At 40.0% G+C, this 23,737-nt stretch overlaps 1 protein-coding gene across 1 annotated transcript in view; it reads right to left on the bottom strand.

Moving 5' to 3' along the window:
• The window catches only part of atp2b4 (ATPase plasma membrane Ca2+ transporting 4), a 111,922-nt gene that overhangs the window by 56,409 nt on the left and 31,776 nt on the right, over positions 1-23,737 (bottom strand). The window contains exon 2 of the mRNA XM_053483533.1: positions 10,057-10,488. Coding sequence (XP_053339508.1) covers positions 10,057-10,252 — 196 coding nt within the window. The 5' untranslated portion in view covers positions 10,253-10,488. The remainder of the gene's footprint in view (positions 1-10,056; positions 10,489-23,737) is intronic.

Here is a 23,737-nt window from a genome sequence, read left to right as displayed (position 1 = left end):
TTTCCCTTGTGTCAGTCATGTAGTTAGCCAGCAAAAAAGATTTCATGCAAAGTTACTCATGATATTACGATGAGCAGGAGATTAATTCCGTCTTCTTAATAACTGGCTTTCTTTAGGCGGGTTTCAAAAAGGCATCACTAAATTAATTTAGTCTTAAATCATTTTATCTTACTTCAAAAACGTCTCTCAGTGTGACGCACACGAGATTCTTTTCTGTTTGAACTTACTCCTTCACTAAATGCCTTTCAAAATTCTCTGTTGCACTTTTAGTGCTGCGGTTATGATTCTGATTGTTGTTGTGCGTTAGGTTTTGCTGTAGCCTGTGTCATCGCATCGTCAGTTCTGCTGTCATGATTTTTCCTCTGATGTAGCATTTATCATTTTGCTGTTGTGGGTTTAAATTTTTACAGTTTGTGTTTTCAATTCCACTGGATCCGTCTTCGGTTCCGGTGTATCACACTTTAGGTTCTGCTCTCATTTTGCCGTTGCAGTTTTTCTGGTCTCATTTTCATTTCTGCTGTTTGCTTTTTCGTTTTTGCTAAAATGTTTTCGGTTCTGCTGTATTGTTTTGGAGTCTGCGGTTGCAGTTTTCAGTTTTGCTGCTAGGTTTAAAAATGCACATTTTCCCCCCGTAATGCTGCGTTTTTTGCGTGGTTCTAATGTTGTGTGGGATTCTCCGTTGCCGCTTTTTCCGTCCCACCGTTTGCATTTTTCGGTTCCGTTGTGTGCGCTTTTGTTCCCACCATCTACGTTTGTGTTTCTATGATTTCGATTTCAATTCCGCATTTTATTTTCTGCAGTTTGCCATTTCGGTTTCTTAGTTTGCATTTCAGGAATCCCTGCTGTGTTTTTATTTCAATACTATGCTTAACACTTACGGGTTACAATATTAATTAATAAGTAGAAAGTGGAAATTTGCCAGTGAAGATCTTTTCACGGTATCCATTACTTTTGAAGAACTGCTCCTAATATCCTGCTTAATGATAATGTTAGCTAAAATAGTCTGGGTTTCTGTTTTTCTTTATTTCTCTCTATGCAAGTACGCTCATGAGGATTCTGCAACATTTCTAATAACAATTCTAATCATTTTTGATAAGCAACACTCTAAATCATGAGATATTGTGAAGATGATTACTTGCAATAGTCAAGCAAATTGCTAATTTCCTAGAATAACCATGGAGTATTATCCGTCTGCTGAAAATCCCGAGAATCACCAGAGCCAAGAAGTCACCCGACTGCCTTAATCATCTCAGGAGGTGCAGGTGTGAAGGAGATTGACAGGGAAGGCTGGATATACGTGTGTGTTTGAGCTGTGATGGCAATGGAGCAGAACCGTTAATAGGGGCTGCAGCGGTCACACAGGCTGGGAGGACAGCCAAGCACAACAGGCTGAGTTTCAACAGGCAAAATCCGAATGAGTCAAGAAGTAGAAGGGGGGGGCAGAGGGAGAGAGAGACAGCAGCAACCAGCTCATCTTTATGTTTGCTGTTCCACATTACGGAAGAGTCGGATCACTGATTATTTCGGGTTGTGCTTTTTTTTTGGGGGCAGGAAGTTTTTCATAGTTCATCATCTACAGCAGCATTACAAGCACCGTACGCTTCATTCTTAGCCCATGAAGTCATGTCCGTTGTCTTGTCTAATGCACCACAATCTTGAAGGTACAATATTATATATATTTTATTAAATGATGTAATTGACTAATGGGTAACGCAGTGATCTGTCTGATCTACACAGCTCGCGTTCATGCTTCGCGTTTCTCTGTTCTGACCTGGCTAAGAGCAGTGATTGAGTTCGTGAACACATGGACGGCATAAGGGCTGCAGCTTTTGGAGGGCAGCCACTGCACTATCCAACCGAGTGTGTGTGTGTGTCCGTGTTTGTGCCTCATCACAGCTTATCCATCTTTCCATCACAACATTACTCTTCATGAGCAGTCGTTTCAGCACACGACCTGTTTACTTACCCCGGCAGTGGAAAGACTCATTACTCATCATAAAGTTTGCGATTCTTTTTCCCATTTTCTGAAAAATCTACAATGGAAATATGGAGCCTTTTAGAGCAAATTATGATATGCATGTCTTTGCACGACCGGCTCTTTGCTGTAATTACAGTAATTCGATGTTTATGTGCCAAAGGGTACAAACATTCAAACACGAGCCTGACGGAGGCTTGTCACAGAAAATATCCATCACGGAAAATGAATGCGTGTCCACAATGGCCGAATCAATAAACCAATCAGCGTTTGGAGAGAAAGGGAGTAATGGTTAGGTTGGTTCACTCAGACTCAATTGCTTAAAATTATAAAAGCTAAATGAGTGTCCCATGTGGTTGATACTTAAATAATATGAGCAAAAGGTCATCATGATGTAATGACTGTGTCTTAACGTATCTCCAAATCCATAAGGGTATGTACAGAATTACAGTAGTTAAAATGTTTTATTTAGACCTGTGGGATTCTGATTTTTCCTGGCTCACAGTTTATCGCTTAACATATCTTTAATAAATGAGTTAATCATCCGTGACCCAGAACGACCCCTTAAAAACGAAACACAACAAAATAAAAAAAGACAGGAAACATGCATTTCCACCATTTCAGATTTAAGGAGAGTAGGGGAGGGTGTAATAATATCAGTCATGCAGACAGGATGTGCTTGCAAGCAGTAACGATCATAAAAACATAGTGGGAAGGTGGATTTATAAGTAATTCCACTTTAGATAACAAACTTATACAAGAGACACCATAATTGGTTACTTTCTGATAATCATCAATAATAAGATCATTGACACTTAAAAGTCACACATTTAACTATTTTTTTAACAAGTTAAAATAGGTCTCAGAGCTCCCCAAGTGTGTGTGTGGGGGTTTGTGTGTGTTTGTTTGTTTGACAAATTTGGTAACATCTATGAAATCTGTGTATTTAGTCCTTCAAAATGAGCTATTTCAGTGAATTTGAAAAAAGTAAAAAAAAGGGGGGGATACACTTTAGACTCATCAGAATATCCAAAAAAGACTAACAAATCTTGTAATAGGTTGAATATTTTTAGGTCAAATGTCCATTCTTGTCTCTCACTCACTTCAAAGAAAAATATTCCTTTGCTTGAGATTTTTCGATTATTTTTTTAAACACATCCCCAACAAATATAATTAACTGATATTAACTTGTGCAACGTTTAGTCTTAGGCTAATTCATGCAAATATAATTGCATAGTTAATGTCAAGTCGATAAAATTTATTACAAACATTAACGACTTCAAAATAGACTCTATTTCCCGTGACAGAAGGGTTGCGAGACCAGCCAAGAAAGTGTCAGAAGTGCTGAAGCGGACAGGGCTTCCAGTTGGGGTCGGTTAACTTCAGAGAGTTCAGAACTACTGTGCAAAGCATTGTGGGTTCACAATAAAGTTGACTAATGTCCCATTTAACTAGAGAGCTGTAGTGCTAGAGAGCACTTTTGCCACATTTTGGAGCAGGAACCCTTACAGTACCCTAGAGCTCCTACACCTAAAGGTTGGAATGTCTGGTAATAAAATAAAAGTCAAAGTGAACCGCACAGATATCGTGACAGTTTTTTCAAAATTGTAATTAAAAATTGTTATATCGCACAATATTTTAAAGTGGGGATCAAACTTTGGTGTTTTACTGTAGAAGACCGCATCCTACCCTGGGTAAAGTATTATATATCCTTCAGGGTTAGTAAAGGATCCATCTAATCAGTTTTATTTTTCAAGAACTTCACACATCTTGGATGGATTTTCTTTCAGGCTGATTTGGAAAAACCCTTTACATAACGTCCTCCCGCCTCATCCTGCTTCAGAATTAGCAGGAAAACTGCAGCTCCTGCTGGCTGTCAATGATTTTTGAGAATTCCACTGCAAGTATGGCTGTCCCGCCTGGTCTACGAGCAGAGGAGAACAACATATGGAGCACTTTAACATTTACAAAGTCTGAGAATAGAAAGCGCTTGGGGTGCTTTTTGCGGGAATATTTTTAGCTATCCTTTTAAGGGTGGTAACTGGGCATTATGCTGCGAAAACAAGCCACGAGGGGAAAGTTCAGGTAGACAAGGTGAAAGGTATTTCTAGCCAGTTGTGGTTTATTAGTTAAGAAAGAAAGAAAGAAAAAGAAAGATCACGATTCTCACTAAAAAAACTTAGATAGGAGAAAAAAGCCTCTAAACCCACACTTCCCAAACATATGTGTGGAGACTGATGTGCTTAGACTTCAATTCAACTTAAAGGTCTTATTTGTACATAATATAGACTCTCACTCGAGTATGTGCGTTCGCGCACACACAACCCTCAGCTATCAGATTTCACAGAGGAAGATGAAGAGAAAACTCCTCACTGCTTCATCTTGGGGAGAAATGATCAATTTCAATAAGTGAGAGGTAGAGGTAAGGGGACTACTAGAAGAACTAGAAGTTTCAACATACAATACAGCATTTCTGTCCATTCTACACAAACCTCAAGAGATTGGCAAGTGCGTGTGTGCATGCAAGTTTCAACTATTTGTAACCTCCAAATGGGGGTCACTCTGCTGGCTTCCTGAATCTAATTCAGAACTCATCTTTACAACTTGGGTCTTCAATTTCATTGCCGCGGACATTTCTGCTATTTATGCATCGAATCTGAGGAGAAGAAATTTCCCATTTCTGTTACCAACAGTATTGCTTCTCTATCTCCTGAACTTCTTATTTTAAAGGCACTCGAGTTTAGAATGATCTTTTTATCACTACCCAGGTGGCAGTGGTGCTTAACCGAATGATCATTTTTCTCCCATATCTTTAGTTAAGAATCCTTGTAGATTCTTGTAGATGCTCCGTATCAACTGTCCAAATATTTAATCATTTACTCTGGATGAAAGCAGTATTGTCAAGCAGTGTTTTTGGCATGCATCTATGGTTAATCTTTCTGGTTTGATTCACCTTGACATTGTAGCTTATAGTGGTACTGGTTTTGAATTCTGATGCCTGCAGCACTGAAGTTGCCTGTGGAACAATTTCATCACAGGTTACGACCGTGGCAGACAATCTACCCAGAAACAGGACGCATCAGAAATAAATAAAGTGCAGCACAAAGCTGCCACATAACTCCCTGTGCTGTCAGCACAAACTCAAACGTATAGAAGTCAAGGTGTTAGCCGGTTCCAGGTAATTTCTTTTTTTATGTCTTGAAAAGACAAAATGTGTCAGACACTCCAATTGCTCCGGAAGTTCCGGGAGTCTCCCGCATATTGAAAGCAGCTCCCTTAAGTTTTTACCTAATGTAACTTTCCTATCTCTTTCCATCATTCCAGTTTAGTGTTCTGCAGAGCCATGGCAAAGTTTACAAAATCCAACAACGGGCTGACTTTTGCTACATGTTGTTAGAACAGGAAACTCGGTTATACAGTGTCATCTTTTAAGTTTCCGTCCATCCGTATCAGCATACTTATCTAGCTAATTCGCGCACCATACATTATTACATTATGTTTACTATTGGTACTGGGTAACACGTTGGAGGGTTTACTTGCTCAGTAGCCAAGTTCATAAGTTTATTATTTGTAATTAAGCTGGCTAGAATAAATTTAAGATGATCACAAAATAGGTATTTTATCTCTGGAATTACTAAAGCCAATGCGTTTTAGAATGGCCTTTTGATTTCAGGCCTTTTTTTGTAATATAATAACACAAAATTTATCATTACCAAGACTTTTTGACTGAGCCGTTTTTTGAAGCGTCGCAGATAAAAGCATAGATTGTATCTTGTGTGATGATTAATCCCCGTACAGACAGAACTATATTACAGCAGTGGAGGAGAGGCCTTGATATATCCAAAGTACTGCTTCCTCTCAAGTTCGATTTACACTCACTTTGTCTTAATAGTCACATCAGCTCTACGAAACACTGCAACGAGGAGTAGCAACACACACTTTTGACTTTGGCCATTTTGACTTTTTGCCAGATAAAACAACGCGCGTCAAAACTCTGTAGTGTGTGTGCCAGTTTGATGTCGGTGTTTATTTTACAAAGATATCACAGTGAAGTTACAGTACACAGCACAATTGGGACATTTACACATGGTGCCCAAAATAAACTGAAATATTTCTTTATCTTAGGCTTGAAGCTGCTATTATTTCCTCTATAACAAAAAAATCCTTCTGCAAATGCAATCAAACTTTATTTTGCTCATGACAGCCTTAATGATGCCTCATAAATCACTCTTAATCTCTATTTATAGAGCCACCTGTTTTAGGGAACAAATTTCAGAAACTATGTGCCAGCTGTCACACATTTGCCTATTTTCAGTACCAGCAGAATGCCTGGAAGATTTCAGGTGAGTATATACTGAGGGGAAGCTAAACAATATTATTATTGCAATAAATTACGTCGCAATTTATTTTCTGTGATTATAGGAGTAGCGAGCATTGTCTGAAAGCAATTACATACTCTGTACAGTTTTTCTATAAGCTTGATAAATAATAATAAAAACCTCTCATGTTTTTAAAATGCAACATTGCAGTTTTACTGCCATTTTGCTACTGATTATTTATAAGTGCATTGTAGAAATGTCATAATTTGTCATATCACTCACTCATATAAATATTGTAAACTTTGATGACCTTAATTTATATATATATATATATATATATATATATATTTATATATATATATATATATATATATATATATATATATATATATTTACAAAGATTCAACATGCAACTAGAGTTTATGACGCACTGTGTAACATGACCAAGAGTGCAATAATCAAATGTTTCAACTTGTGTATTGGTCTTAGTCAAGCCCAAGTGGATCAATGATGTCATCATCATCTGGAACGTCTTCTTAAGACAAATGACTAATAAGATTTACCCTGACATTAATGGAAAAATATAGCTTATTCGCAGCCAATAAATGTATGCTGCATTAAGGAAAGGTAATTATGGCGATATGATATCGATATCATGATACTAAGAAAAACAGGGAGTAAAAACAGTTAACAGCGTGACTAACAATTCCCAATATTGCAATGCAAACTGTCATAGCTATGGTTCCTTCAAGCAAACAAAGCACCACTGTGTCATCTAAATGATCCCCCACCCTGCAAAGCAAAGTTTCTCCGGGATCGACACGAGAATCTAAATACTTATCTAATTTGGCTCAAACATTGCATTTTCCACCCACTCCTCCAAGGGTGAAACAGAAAACATAATTACGGTGCCTTCATTAAAATGAGTAATATCTTGTGTGCAGAGCGTCAGTACAGCTGTCCCTTGATTACCAAATGGAACCAAAGCAATGATCTATGAAGTAATTAGGAAGATGGCATGGAATTTCAAGGCTGGAATGGACTACTGAGGCCATGTGTTGCAACACTGAAAAGTAGTACAGATTAAAAATAAATTCATAAATAAATAAAAATGAAGCCTTGCCCCTTAGGTTGAAGAACACTCTGCACCACCGCTTACAGCCACAGACGCCAAATGTTGTCTTGGAGCATTGGGTCAAAACTATCACCATGGAATAGACGAGTATGGCATGTTCGCATGAGGCCACACTGAAGGTTTGTGGCTTCTGGCTTTTCCACGACGTTAGGATTAATCCTTAGCTCCTCCATGTTCATTAAGCTGCACACCATTAGCACTAAAGCATTTACAGCTACTAGTCCCAGCAGCTCCTCAGACAATACTATAGATGCTGGAAAAGTACCTTATAGACCTCCTACATTAAGCAGGAAGATTAATTCCCTTCTATAATCTGCCACTTCAGCTGAAGCTAGAGCAGCAAATAGCTGGAAGCCATACTGTGAGCAAAATCATCAAGCCATCAAATGCTACTTAAGGCACTAAAATAAGTCACTGAGCTCTATAATTGGACACTTCCTCTAGTTCAACCCATTAGCTACGACAGCATTGCTTCTTTCTAGAAGTCACTATCCCATTAGCATCGGGGACTGGTGCAGAAGTTATCGTCGCAGTCACCACTTGCTTGAACAGGAGACGGTAAATTCTTCTGGTGGCGAATCTTAATTTTCGGACAGGACTTTTTTTCTTACCCTCGAACTACTTCGTCCCTTGTCGGTCAGGTGTTACCCTATTTACCTGCACTCCTCAAAAGTGTACGGACACCCGATCATGGCACCCACATGTGCTTGTTAAACATCCTGTAACAAAAGCATGGTATTAACATGGATTTGGCCCTCACTTTGCTTCTATAAATTGCTTCCACTCTTCTGGCGAGGCTTTGCACTCTATTTCGGAATGCTGCAGTGGGATTTGAGACCAAGAGCCTTAGTGAGGTTGCTCCCTGATGTTGGGAAAGGAAGTGTGAAATGCAGTTGGCGTTCCAGTTCATCCTGAAGGTGTTGAATGGGGTTGAGGTCAGGGCTTTGTGCAGGCCACTCGAGTTCTTCCAAACTAACCTTGGCAAGGCATGTCTTTATGGCCCTTGTGCTGTGCTCAGAAGCACTGTCATACTGGAATGTTTCGGGGCTTGGCCTTTTAGTTCCAAGAAAGGGAAATCCCAAAGCTTTAGCATACAATGAATGACAATCTTGCCATTCATGCTTTGGCTTTGTATCAAAAGTTTAGGGAAGGCCCACATATTAAAAGATACAAAAAGACATTACTACCCAGCAGGAAGGAAAGGAAGGGATTAGTACCGGTTTTTAAGGGGGTAAGAAAGAAAGAATGAAAAGCACGCTGATTAAAAGCAGTCTATTGGCTAATGTCAACTGATGGTAAATATTATTCTCAAAAGTCAGCAAGGGAGATAAATTAGACATGTGTATGTGCATCTTATGTGCATCTGTACCCTCATTAATGCAGAAGAGGGTGGAAAGTGCTTTGATTTAGTGTGTGTTAGACAAACTGTAGCATGAAGAATATTTAGAAAAGATCTCCTACACCCTCCATGGTGGGTAGCTGTCGTATCATCGTGCAGAGCTGGCTGGTGGATAGAAATGGGCAGGTGACCAAATTAGTCTGGGTAGAATAGACGTCGACACGTACTGATTCTGCAGACTCCGATTACACACGCTGCCTGAACTCACATGGCAGTGCATTATTTGCACATCTTTGCAGTTCTCATGGTTTCCACAGTTTAAAATGATGCATGGCAACCTTACACAGTGGCACTGAATACACAGGGGTTAGTTATAATATTATGCAGGATTGCAGAACGTCTATTGTATAGCAGTAAAAGCGTTTCGAGAACAGCACCTGCAGGAGGTAAATTACCTCGCTCCCTGTTCTCAACGTGCTGCAGCCAGATTACAAAACAACCCGAACGGATATCGTTTTCAAATACCCCACCCACCCAGGCCCTTATCTACACAATAACGCTTTTTAAACGTATCTGCTGCTAGAAATATTTTTTTTGATGGTCAAAAACTGTTTCAGTTTGGCCTGAAGGCCCATCCAAAAACAATATATCCATATTATGGGATATTAGTATAATTTTTTTTTACCGCAATAAAAATTTGCTTCCATCGGCAGCAGAATGTATGTGTACGTGTATGAAGAATGTAATAGAGTAAAATAAATAACAGAAACATTAGACGCACAGCAAAAGCTTTACTGAATGTCAGCTCGATATTTCAGCCTGTAGCCCTGATGTAACAGAGCACGCTCGGGCTTGCGTTTAGGAGAGGATTTCTAATTGGATTAATGAACTTTGCGATTCCAGTTTTGATCCAGGTTCACACTGATCTGTCATTACAGATGTGTCATCCTTAATTTACTGGACCAATGACGGCTTCTTGTGAGAGTTGCAACTGGTATGACACGATTCACAACATGGAGAACATGGAATGCGAGATGCTTGCGTTCACTAACACTTCTGGGGAATAATGTGCAGGCACATGCTTCCTTGACTTTCATCCCTTAAGGTTTAGAGATCATGGATGTTGCAAACTTTTCTGATTTTTTACATAACAGAAGCTGAGCCTTATAAACGTGCACAATACTAGGATGGAAACATTGCTTTATACAAAGTACTTCTAGTGACTTGCTTAAATGTACTGCAGCTGCTGCTGTGTTTAGTGTGTGTGTGGGTGTGTGTGTGTTCTCACCTTCAACAGGAGAGGTTTTCAGCCTGCGGCAGATCCCCTGCACATCTCCGTAGGTGTCTCTGATCTTGTTGACCGCCTCTGAGCTCCTGAGCTCCATCAGGTCCCGGAGGTCCATCACCGTACAGCCGAAGTCCCCGTCATGATTGCCTTCGGCCACAGAGTTCCCAGGTGGGTGGTCCGCCGTGTTGTTGGCCATGGTTTCAGTCTCCGGCTTAGCGTTCTGGGGCTTGCTTTAGACCCGTAAATGAGATTTTACTGATCTGGAATGCTTTCAAAGATTGGCAGCTTTCTGATGAGTTTTCAAGTTCTGAAGGAAGAGCGCTGCTGACGTCTTGCAGGACTGATGGAGGAGAACCATTAGAAGAAGGAGCTCTGAAGAGAACAGAGCATTTTACCACATCTTTTAGTGCAGGTTTGCTTCAAATTCAGTATCTGCAAGACAACAACAACAAAAATTAAATAAATTTGAGGGAAAAATAAAATTGGATAGTCAAGCCACTCCGCAATACACGGGTTGGCAAAACTTAAAAAGTATGCAAATAATTGATGGGGGGAAAAAAACTTCAAGCCCAAGAATAAGCAAAACTTTTTTTTTTCTTTTGAACTGACAAAAAGATCCATTAGAAAGACTAGAATGTTTTGAAATCATCAAGTCGCTTTCATAAAGCGCCATCTTTCAGAATTCTGACTATAAAGAATAAATAATTTTCCATGCATGGAAAAACAGAAACAGATTCCAGAAAGCCTGGGAATTAAAAAAAAAAAAAAAAAAAAAAGGCACTTAAATTCCATAGCATTTCAGTTCTAGTTTGTTCCTGTCATACATAAATGAAGAATCATCATAATCCCCAGTTTGGCATGGAGAAAGAGAAGTCTCCTTTTTACACTGCTTTACTGACACTCAACCCAGATTTTTTTTTGCATGTGTGCGGGCGTTTGAGTGAGGCGAGGGGGAAAAAAAAAGAAGCAGAACAAGACCGTGAAAGAAGAGTAAAAGGTGTGGGGGGTGTAAGTAGGTTTTTGGTCTTCAATTAAGTGGCCAGTATGAATCCTGGCAGGGTTCAAGATAGGAGCTTGGTGTTCATGTGAGATAGAGGTCCGGCTCCAATGGGCCCACTTACCAAAAAAAAAAAACCTTAACAACTAGGGGATTATTACAAACCAGCCGGGAATGATGAAAGCTCTCACTTGAGATTATTGCAAAAACATTTCACCAACTGGAATCGGTAACAAGGATATCTGGAGACTTCAAAAAGTTCTGTTTTTTTATCAGACAGTAACATTTTCCGCCATGTATTAATCCCTTTAGGCCTGTAGGCTCCAGAGGAGTGCTACAGAAAAGTATTTGCCTTTTAGTCTGGAGATGTACAGAGAAAAACTATTCGTCCTCTCAGGGTGAGAAAGATTGCGTACGCTGTCCTGTCAGTTACAGTGACACTAGAAGAGCGTGGGTATCTGTGAGGTTAAACAGCTGTGTGATTAAATCAGGTTAATTTGGTTGACAGAATCGATGGATCGGTTTTTAATTTTCGAGTATTGATTTTTACAGCTTTTTAAAATAAAGCAATATCACACAAGAGGGAATTACTACCCACCAACGGACTTCGAACAATCAATCATGTATTTATATATTCATTGCACAAAATAATTATATATAAAGAGCACCAGTCAAAATTTAAATAGTCTTTCCTGATTTGTAATTTCTTTCTCCACTGTAAAACTATGCTAAAAGATTCAAAAATACAAATTAATCTCCTTTGAACAGTTGATATTTAGGTGTCTTTGATACTTATGCTCTGTAAATCCTTCATAACGGCTCTAATCTGATGTGCTGTTTGTTAATTGGTGATTTCTGAGGCTGGTGACTCTAAATGAACGTCTCCGTATACAGTATTGCTCTAGAATGTAGAATGTGTTCAAACTTTTGACTTTTACTGTATATCCTCTTTTCATCACAGGTATCCTATGATTTACTCACACTGTAACTGACAATGTGAGAGATTGAGAGAGTATATACTGTATGCATACTACATATTCATAGGGATGATGGTAATAAATTGAAAGGCTAGACAGGTAGTAGTTTTATTATCATCGACCTACCCAGAGACTGCAGATGGAATGTAGCTGGTAGCTAACTTTTATGATGAGAATCATTTTTTATTTGAGTGGAATTGTACAAATAAATTAAATTACCAGCCTAAACAGGGGAGGGGGGGGGGGTTATGGTGGAGGTGTAGACAGTAATCGAGTGCGAGTTAAAGCCCAACTTAGGGCTCCATTATTTTGCTTGTCACACTGAATTTAGGAGTTTAATGGAATTATCTTGCCATTTTGGCAGGGTTAGTCAGTCATCTTGTTAAACACAGAGCACAGCTAGTCGTGGACTTTTCATACAATGGGCTCACTGTGGTATAACCATGACAGCTGTATTACGCATTTAAGAAGAATTATGTTCTGCATATACTATTCCATCTTGGTACAGTTTGTAAGGTTTGGTCAGGATTTGTAAAAAAAAAACCTTCCTAAAAAACTAAAACATATTTGATAGAATTTGGAGTTGTTGTATTTCTCCATGTAAAACATTTTACATCTCCATGTCCTGTCTGACTGCTGACCAGGAGGTCCCCGGTTCGAACCCCAATATCACCGGGTTGCCCCTGTTGAACCCCTGAGTAAGGTCCTTCACCCCCCCAACTGCTTAATCGGGAGTCGAGCTGGCAACCGAACCCTGTAGATACCTGCCACAGGAGACGGGCCTACAACACTCAAGATAGGTTTTCTGTATGCATGCACGAATACTAATAGCAAAAGGCTATATTTAACACATGCCCAGTAAGAGTCATTTATTATGTCAGAGTTTAATAAGCAGGAAACCGGTTTGGGTAACTATAACAATAAGGACTCTGTACTAGTAACATGAGCCCCATTCACTCGTTACAACATTATTGTAGACCTGAAAGTTCTTAAATCAACTCGTGCAAAAATTCATGCACTGCTTCGAAGGGACAATTTGTTTTTAATTGCTCAAAAATAAAAGGATCTGATCCACCAGACAAGGAAAGATGTCTGCAAATATAAGGTGAGGTAGATCAGCATTTCCGGATCATTACTTCCGCCTGTTTGGGAGCTGGTATAGATCTGGACTGTCAATAAGACTAATGTTATTCATTTTATTATTGCCGTCCCCCTGGAGTTTTAAGCATGAGGTTCTAAAACCACAATAAATCTCTTTAAGCACTCTTATCGTGCAAATGTCTTTGTCGCAAGTACGTGAGGGACCAACCCTAGCAAAATAGCAGAATGCTCCCTCAACACAGCACGATGCGACATCAATTCCCAAACCTAATTATACTGTAAAAGAGTCTACCAACCCACCTGAATAGTCATAAAACAGGAGACCACACAAAACTTTAGAAAGGGGTGAATGTGAAACAGGAAACGGCACTTGTTTGGTGAGAGATTTTCCCATTCGGGTATTTTTATGCCATGAATCTCACACAGGATACAAATCATCTTAAAGCACACTGGAGCAAGTTTTATTTCGTTTGAACATGGCTTGCAGAGGCAGATTACTTACCGTCACTTCAGTCTCAGATCAAATCTCAGATACCTAGCGCTCTGGTATCAGTGTGATATTGAATATAGAAACTGCAGTCACTGAATTTCTTCACCAAAAAATGTTTTATGACTATATTTTCACAAAACAGTGATGTTTATAGACAGGATCCTGAAACGAGGCACAATATCAGGTCCCCTATTGGGATAATAGACTAATGGTAGACCTTGTTAATGTTCAAACTGAGCATCAGAATTGGAATGTGATTTAAGAGACATTGAACGCGGCATGGCTGTTGGTGCCAGACGGGCCCGTCTGATTATTCATCTCGTCTGAACTGCTGATCTACTGGGATTTTCACACACAATCATCTCTGGGGTTTTACAGAGAATGGTTTGAAACAGAAAATATTTAGCAGATCTCTGAGCAAAAATGCAGTGTTGATGCCAGAGGTCAGAAGAGAACGGTCAGATTAGGTTCAAGCTGACAGAAAGGCAACAGCAGCTCAAATAACATGTTACAACCGAAGTATGCTGAAAAGCATCTATGAGAACACTTGAAGCAAATGGGCTACAACAGCAGAAGACCACCTCGGGTGCCACTGCCGTCAGCTTAAAACAGGGACCTGAGCCTACAATTTGGTGATCATGGGTTCAGCAAAATTAAGACAATAAAAGACTGGAAAAAATATCGCCTAGTCTGATGAGCCTTGATTTCTGATGCGACATTTAGATACTAGGGTTAGAACTTGGCATGAACCTGTCCTGCCTTTTATCAACGGTTCCAAGTGGTGTAATTGTGTAGGGGATATTTTCTTGCCACACTCGATTCCCAGCCAATGCCCAAACCCCAGCCACTGGATGTAATGCCCAGTCCCAAGCCCGGATAAAATGGGAGGGTTGTGTCAGCAAGGGCATCCGGCGTAAAAAACTTGTGCCAGTTTTTTGAGTGGATTGGATGGTCCGCTGAGGCGACTCCTTGTCGGGGTCACCAGAAAGACCAGGAAAACCTTTGGAACCAATTAAGCATCACTTAAATGCCACAGCCTACCTGAGTATTGTTGTTAACCACATGCGTACCTTCATGACCACATGGTAAAGCTAAAAATCATCTAACACTGGTTTATGAACATGACCGTGAGTTCACTGTACTTGAATGGATGCCACCGTCACCAGATCTCAAAAAAACTGAGCACCTTTGGGATGTGGTGGAACGGGAGATCCGTATCATAGATGCGAATCCGAGAAATCCGCAGCAACTACTATAAGTGTAATGGTACAGTATCATGTCACTATGGTCTGTTTCCAATACCTTGTTGAATCTATGCCATGAAGAATTAATGCAGTTCTAAAGGCAAAATGGGGTCCAACTCTTAAGGTAGATCTCTTGCTAGTAAATCTACCTAATGATGTGGTTGTTAAGTTCATATTGAATGCTCTTTGGAAAGCCAAGATGCCTTTGAATTGCATGGCATTTTGTGCTTTGTCTCTAAACAATTTAGATCTAATTATAACACGCTATCTAACTGCGTAGTAGAAGGGGAAGTCCACAGATTCTATATCTGTCCACTATAAACGTTAAGGAAGTACAAGCTAAACTGACCTCTGTGTGACCCCTGACATCAAAAACCAACGGAAGACACCACCATTAAATGTCTCAACTAGAAGCCATCATTACGGCCCAATATACCTCCCTCCATATTAAAACAAATGAGTCTGTGTTTGTGTGTACGTGATGCACATAGCCAGCCAGAGGACATCAGATTTAATTTAACCCACACATTAGCCTGATGTAACAGATGTGTGTAAATCGTGGGTAATGGAAATGTCAGATACTGCAAACAAAATAGCACTGCCTGTATAAAATGTCACCAGCTGCCAGAGGAAAAGGGGGGGGGGGGGGAATTAGAAACAAGAAAAAAAAAAAAAAGTGAAAAACAAACCAGGTTCTAGCAGAACTATCCAGGTGCTTTGGTGTAGGGATAAGTGTATGGCTCAGGGTGAGGAGAGGATCACGGCAACTGCTGCATGACTAATCCTCTTATCTAGTTAACCACTAGTTCAATAAGTAGTAGATAAGTCATCTCTTGCTCACAGTAAAGCGAAACTAAAGCTCCAAGACACGGCTATTATCAACTTGTTTTAAAAATTGCGTCTCATACCTCAAAATTAAATTCAGGAGTTTCAATAAAGTTCTTACAGTCTAAATAAAACTGGCAATAAATGTGCAAAATTTTAGTGCACATCAGATTATAACACAATGATTTATCGATGCCTAAAACGCACTCCTGTGGATGAGATGGCTGCTCAGCGGGAATTGCGGATTTTGAAACAGAGCGCTCAGCAAGGCATGGGTTCCTTCTACCTTAATGATGGCGGGAGACTGATGTCTGCGGAAGTACTCGCGGCTCAGCAGCACAGAAAAACGGATGTTATGTATCGACATGCAGAGATGATCTGACTCAACTAGCAGAGAGGGATTGGATAGGCCAAGTTTGAGCAACATTGCTCAATTCAAATTTTTTGGTCAGATCGGATTCGTAACTCATGACGGTTCACAAGCATAATTACGAGTGAGTTTTACTTAACTTCAATCTGATTAAAGTTTATGATTAAAGTTATGATCAAATCAAATTAAAATTAATATGGACGTGCACACACCGATATGCCCTGGCTCGAGTCATCTGGCATAAAAGGCGTCGAGTTTGTGTGTTCACTCATTCACTTCGAACTTTGGCAAAAAAGTCAGCTTGAGATTTTGCTCTGGAGGACGGCAAGCAGTTAGTCGGCTACTTGTTGAGGTCCAAAAGAAAAAAAGAAAGCCTTTTCCTTTAGGAAAAGCCATTTCCTTTAAACATGAACAGGATTAGGATCGCATGCCAACTTCTTCATTTTATTTAAAATGTTAACAGACCATTAAAGCAAAAATTGATAATTAATTAAAAGAAATGAATGAATAAATAAACCACCCCAGCATGTGCCTTGTGGAGCGGAGTATAGAATTCTTTGACCCAAAAACTCAAAAGCTTGTTCCTATTCAACATTTTTTCCCACATCAATTATATCTATTTACTCACAATTCCCTGTGAGCATCTCATCTGATATAAAAACTCAATTAGCCTTTCTAAGCATGGCTAGATCTTGTTTCTAAAGCGCGCAGTTTAACGCCGTCCCATTTCCCGTTACTATATTCTCTTTGTTTTTATGGCCAGTACCAGGACATCAGACTGATACGACAAAGCTGGAATCCGGCACGAATTCCCATCTTCGTTAAGCAGCAAATTCTGCATGAGATTTAGCACTTATTTTAAATTAATCCTATCCTGAATTTTTCAGGATTCTTATTTTATAAATCGGAAATAAAGGCACCTTTTTTATGTTGAGGCAACTCAAACAGTGCAATTAAGTGGAAGGGGGAGTCATTTGGCCCGGAGGTCTGGAGTGGCATCTCGCTGTGACTTGATGTCCATACCCCATCTGCTCTATAATAAGACAATTTATTAGAAGCAATTATGGTACGTAATAAAAAGCAAAGAGACAGGAGATGATGAGGACGAGGTAGACTTTATGAGGAAATAGAAAAGAAAGTTGTCGAGGACAAGTGTGCTGTAGAAAAAACGATTGCAAAAGTTTATGAAGAGGAGCGTTGGAGATTTTCAGCTTATGAAACTGGAGCCTCGGTCGCACAAAGACTAAATGCGTGGGTGTTAAAGGTCCCTAACCTACAAGACCTAACCTACCACTGTAGGCAGCTAGTCTCTTAGCAATAAAGTCACAATAATACTCCTGTCGCTCTGGGTTAGCATATACCTTATGCTGTCCAAAAAAATCAATAATCAGTAAGACCAGATACCCTTGAAAACAGGAAAATATGACATGCTACAGATCACGTAATGTATTTAACTTTCCCAAACATCCATGAATATACAGAACATTTACATGTCTGTTTTCTAATTACACATTACTTTAATTTGTTGCCTTTAGTCAGCTTCGATGTTTCTCAATTAACTATGCATTACTGCTGCATGGGGAGCGACACGCGCTCTTGTCTGTGAACTTCTGGCATCCGTCGCGCATTAAAGCGATGCTGGAGAGCCCACACAGAAAGGCAGAGCCGGTGCGTCGAGGGCAGGTGAGGAGTGGAGGGAGAGAAGTGCCTGAGCTGCCCACGTAAAGTTCTTCATGCATATTCATGCGTCAATCCGGGCTGCCGAGCCTCCGCAAACCTGACATCATACTCTGAGCGGCGATTAAAGAGAAAGAGCGATGTGCCTGATACGCAGAGCTCTGAATTTCTTCATGTCTGAAGCTTTTTGTTTGAATGTTACACCATGATGCTAATAAAATAAAATGACATTCAATTTTTGGAAAGTGGACTACCTTCAGATAGGATGCAATAGGATATCGCCCTTGTTTGAGCTCTACCTTAATCAAATCCGGCTCTCTCACTTCCTTTTCTGTGCACCGTTTAAACACATCGGCTTTCAGAGCTTTAGTATTTATGTAAATACATCCCTAAACAGCTCGGGCGTCGCTAACTAGCACTACAGTATGGTGGCATTCCGTTCTGGAACTCTGACTCCAACCTTTACCATCTCTACTACCGCTATGTTGGAGTTCTCATTAACGTCGACCATAACTGGAAGGTTGTGAGGAAGAAAAGAAGCTCTTGCTCTTTTGTTGGGTTATTGAACTTTTTCCTCCTATTAAAGATATCACTGGAACTGTACTAACAATACCCCATGTGACTTCAGCGCAGCACATAACCGCTGACTTCGGGCAGGAATAATGATGCAAACAGCATGCATACATGCAGTACTGTAAAAAGTCCTGAGCCCCCCACCATTCCCTCAAATTAAAGGCAATTAATTAGATTAATTTAAGGGGAAAAATTTTTTTTAAATCTCAGCAGCAACCTCATTTCCCCTCTCGTCTGTTCCAACCAATCAACATCTAGAATCATCAGTATACTAATAACTGACCAGATTATGTCATCATCTGAACCTGTTAAGTTTAATGTTTTTTTTTTGTTGTTGTTTCTTAAATGATTTATAGGTTGATGTGTAAGCTTAACAGACAGAAAACATTGGCCAGGTACAGAGATGAGAGCTACAAGTAAGCCTGATGAACTATTCATCAAAACTACATTAAAAATACATCAAAGGCTGACTCTATGAAAGTACAATATAAAGAAATAAAAGGTGACTCGAGACTTCTGCACTGTATATAGGTATACTGTATATAAAATTACTATATATACTGATAAAATACAGCAAAAAGCAACTAATTAGCACTAGAATAACTAATAGGAACAGAAATCACCAGGGACCAGCTGATATAATATCACGATACTAAGTGCCGATTCGATTTGTATCGCAGTTTTGTCTATATCCCATTTCTACAAATATCGCATTTCGATGTTAAGTTTTATTTTTTCTTACTTTGTTACAATTCTAAACAAACTTTGCAGATAAATGACTCCTAGCGCATAGGATCCTATGCTGCCTGCCCATGTGCGGATGGTTTAGACCACACCTCCTATAGGATTATATTTACGCCATTTGACAGACGCTCTTAGAGTAACTCAGTTTTATCTCACTACACATCTGAGCACTTAAACGTTAAAGGGCCTTGCTCCAGGGCCCAACAGGGGCAACTTGGTCGTTATGGGGTTTAAACCTAGGACCTTCTGAACTGTAGTCCAAAGTCTTAACCATAGTTACTGTTACAGAAGAACAATAACATTTGTCACCTTACATGCAATAAAAAATTTTTAAAATTATATTTTTGAGTTAGGGTGGTGATTCCAGAATTGTCATATGCAAATCAAAATACCTATAGATACATAAGTGATTAAAGTTTTAGCAGCTTTGCTAACCAAGCACATCAATATAACATATTCCAATCTAAATGTATTAAATATTTGATGGTGTTTAGGGTGGGTATGAAAAATTCAGATTTTCGGCCTACTTCCATCAAAACGTAATGATTTTTGCCTGGCTCCAAGTCATTCCAACACCAAAAACACAAGGTCAGGGAGCAAGTAAATAACCAATATTATTATATATCCTTCATAAGGATAAGATAAAATATTTAACAATTTTGTCTCATTTATTTGGCCTGTATTTTTCCAGATTAGCTCCAAGAAAAGTGTGTGTGGAACATCATGGTATAGTGCTGTGCGTCAGATATGCCTGCGATTACGAACGGCTTAAAAACACAAGAACTGACAAGCGATCGGTTCTTTGAGCATCCACTGAGTCTGCTCTACGCCATAATCGTGTATTCTGCTGTATGTGATTCCGACGGTGATGAGCTGGTTTTAAGATGCCATCGGTGCATCAATGGGAACTTTCAGTTATGTTAACGGGTTTAATTAGTAATACAAAGAGGGTCGAGGATGTATGCTCAATGTAAGGCAGTGTGCATTACATACTGTAGTGTACTCCAAGCTTGATGTGTAATAATGAAAAGATTAATTAAGAAAAATCAAACTGGCAAAAAAAGAAAGAAAGATGTTTGTGGGAATCTTGTGCGTCCATATGATTCTAGGATTATATTTTTAATGCAATAATAAAAGATTTGTAGTAAAATAATAAGGTAGCCTATTCACATAGAACATAGTGCAGAACTTGGACCAGCCACAACATACGGTAGATGAAGAATGTTTTAATGCGGAACTGATTGATGACGTATGCAGAATGTCATAGCCTGTCATGGAATTTGCCCATGTGATCTTCACAGCCTGCTAAACTTGCAGAGTTGTACTTTCTTTTCCTCTTTCTGAATTAACTGGAAGTTTTTCCACTTGCTCAAGGGGTCTCTGTTGAGCAAAAACAGCAGAATCGCTGCATGAAATCATGTCTTGTGGTTACTGGTGTGTGCTGGATTCCGGAAATAATTCATCTTGCTATGTAAGAGATTGCACACTGCATGGACAGATTTTGATTTTATTTATTTATTTAGTCTTTCAAAACGTGTCAAACTGTAAATGCATTTACGTTTCAACATCCTGTTTTTAAGTGATGGGGGGGGGGGGAGTCATTGTTCAGTAACTACTTATGACTTACTCTATATTGATTTAAATTGCATTAATTGCTTAAAAAAATGAACCTGCTTATGTACATCTGTGCATCAATACAGATTTAACGATATTTTTTCCCCTCATTCCGAGCATGATGCTAGACAGAGTGGTGTTTTTGGCATTCTCTAGCATACACGTTATACATATTTGTTGAGTTGAACTCAATCCAGACAGAACAGGCATATAATACTGTACAGCAAACAGTCGTGCAACGTGAACTGAATGAGACAGAATGAAGTGTGGGGGCAGAATGAGCGACGGGGGAGTGAAAATAAGAGAATGAGCGAGAGGGAGGCACTGCTCTCAGATTAAAGAGCATGAGCTGGAGCTCGTAGGCAGTAGATGTAAATCATCGGCCCATGCGTTTCCTCTGCAGTCCTGCACCGGCAATGCCAAGGTGGGTCTTAAGGCTTTTGGATCCACCTCCACATCTCTGGGACTGCAAAAAAGAAAGGCCTTATTGCTCCCTCTTCCCTTCCTCCTCCCCCCCCCTTCCTTATTTACTCTCCGTCTTTCTTTCTCTCCTTTTATAAGATGACTCATCCGTCTACATTAAATGTTTCAGGCTAAATCGACACCTGCTAAAAAGAGGAAAGTGTCTAAATACGAGGCGACACCACGCAGGTGGTTAGGAGAAAAGAAAAAAAAAATGTCCGGAGTGATTAAATGACCTAAACCGAGCTTGTTTATCTGCATCACATTTCACTTCAAACCTGAGCTGACTGGCCTGCAACATATTGATGTGTTCTCTTTTTTTTTTTTACCCGCGGTATGAAAGGGGAAAAGAATTAAATGAATTAAAACACAAAGTGCAGTAGGTCATCAGAGGAGAATCAAACAGGCTCGTGTACTTCCAATAATTGATGCCGGTGCTCAACATCTATTGAAATGACCCTGAAAGGCCTCCATCAAACGCGGTTCAGGCCAGGTGTGCTTGTATGGTAAAATCCATAGAGATGCGCGTGAGTATCAACCCAGTGCTAAGGCAACACAGATGCGCGACGTACCGTCGAGAATTCCCCGCGGCAAACGGATAAAAAAAACAAACCCTGCTGTCTTGCTAACAACCAGTGATTAGTACCTCCCTTGTTTTACATATAGGGAAGCCACAAGGCTCAGCAATGAGTCCGGCTGCGTTTGGTTTATTTATTATTATTGTTGTTTATTTTTCCTGAGCTTCGGAGGTTTTGGAATCTATGAATCACAGCCCATCCCTGTTGTGTAGCCTTCACCAGTCATGTGTGCCTCAGATAGGAAAAAAAAAAAAAAAAAAAAAACAAGACACAGCAAACCGGACACCAAACATGAACCAAACAAAAGTCAAAGGAATGACAGAAAGAAAAGAGGGTTTAGATTAAAGCAGAGGACTGGGTGTTCAATGTTTTCGCAGGGGGGTGGCAGACATAATGAGAAGACACACTGTGTAAGAAAGACACAAAAAAAAAAAAAAGACAGGAAAGAAAAGACTGAAGGAGTGAAAGAGGGAAGTGAAGAAAGATTATAAACAAGCAGATGTGTGTAATTAAAGTCATGTAACTTGGCTTGGAGTGGAATACGCAATGTGTGTATGTGTGTGCGAGAGAGAGAGAGAGAGACTGTGTGACTGTGTGTGCGTGTGGGCGGTGGCCTGCGCCATGCCTCCCTCTGACTGCAGCCACACCTGCCTTGCATACTAAAGCGGCACAATGCAGAGCCCGCAGCTGGGCTGCTCTCCCTGCACCAATCCCGCCTACACACACACACACACACACACACACACACACTTGCTGTGGCGATGAGGAACTCCCTGGGAAGTTGACGGATTGTGTAATACCACCATAATGGGTCACAGCACATTAAGCCAGGTGTTCGGGGCTCGCGTCTCGTTTGCGCCAGTCTGCACGACGGATACGGGACTGGAGCTTTCCCATGCTTCCGTTATTAGATTAGTCTAAGCTCGCGATGATGGCCAGACCAAGTCACAAATCCTGCAAAACTGTAATTAATTTGATTTCGAAAAACAGCTGCACCCTGAGCAGACATGACGGTTTACACGAAGGATTTGGACGTAACGAATATGATGCTATGATACCAATTTTCCTTGAATTCTCTGTCCTGGAAAACATTATTATTATTATTATTATTAAGTCAAACCTTTTTTTTATCAAAGATTTTTAATTTTTGGACAAATCCTAAAGTTTTTTTGTCCAGTAGAAAACTCTTCTAGGTCAATTTGTAGCACAGGGTTTAAAACTCAAGTGCAGATGGAATACTTAGTATTGCCAATAAATACGACTTATTTGACATATTTTTGAGCGATAGCGCATACCAGAGCACAGTGATGTTCAAAAGTGAAGCTCCTACGGAAAGTGAATAATTGTCTGGCAGGTCTGTATCACTGTAATTATTTACAGTTGATGTGTGTGTGCAAGCCTTGGCTCGTGCTGGATTACTGAATCATTCACAGCGGCCTAGAATGCAAAGCCCACACCCTCCAGTCACGTGACTATAGGAGGGGGAAAAAAAACCTACTAAGGATACAGAATGGGGAGGTTATAAAGAAAGGAACAAGAGGAAAAAGGAAGGGAGGGGGCCGAAGGGGAAAAAAAAAAAAAAAGACAGCCTAAGTTTTATGGCCTTGGCATACGGGAGAAAGGGGAAGTGTAGTGTTGAGAGCAAGAAAGAAAATGACTGGGCAACTAAACAACAGTGGGGGAGGGGGGGGGGATCAATGCTGAAAAGCAGAAGAGCAGCAGGACCAGAGCTGACCTTTGTTTCTTTATTATTCCACTCCCTAAAAATGATATGGTAAGCTCATTCCAGGAGGGTTTTCAAAATGTACAAAAAAGCAATTAAAACGTTAGGAACCAAAATGTATTGTTTTTTTCATAACCAAACCAGCTACCTTTCGCAAGTGTATGACGGACATTGAGCGGTCTTCTGTTTGTGAGTGCTCGTTATTCAACGCAGCCCTGCAGTACCATCACACACACACACACACATATCTCTACTCTCATGATGAATGGGCAGACGCCCACCAAGAGAAAGCCTTTCACAGGATTA

This window comes from Clarias gariepinus, chromosome 23 (assembly GCF_024256425.1).
Source record: "Clarias gariepinus isolate MV-2021 ecotype Netherlands chromosome 23, CGAR_prim_01v2, whole genome shotgun sequence".
NCBI lineage: Eukaryota > Metazoa > Chordata > Actinopteri > Siluriformes > Clariidae > Clarias > Clarias gariepinus.
Note: the sequence above shows the minus strand (reverse complement) of the source record. Positions and strands in the feature narration are given on the sequence as shown.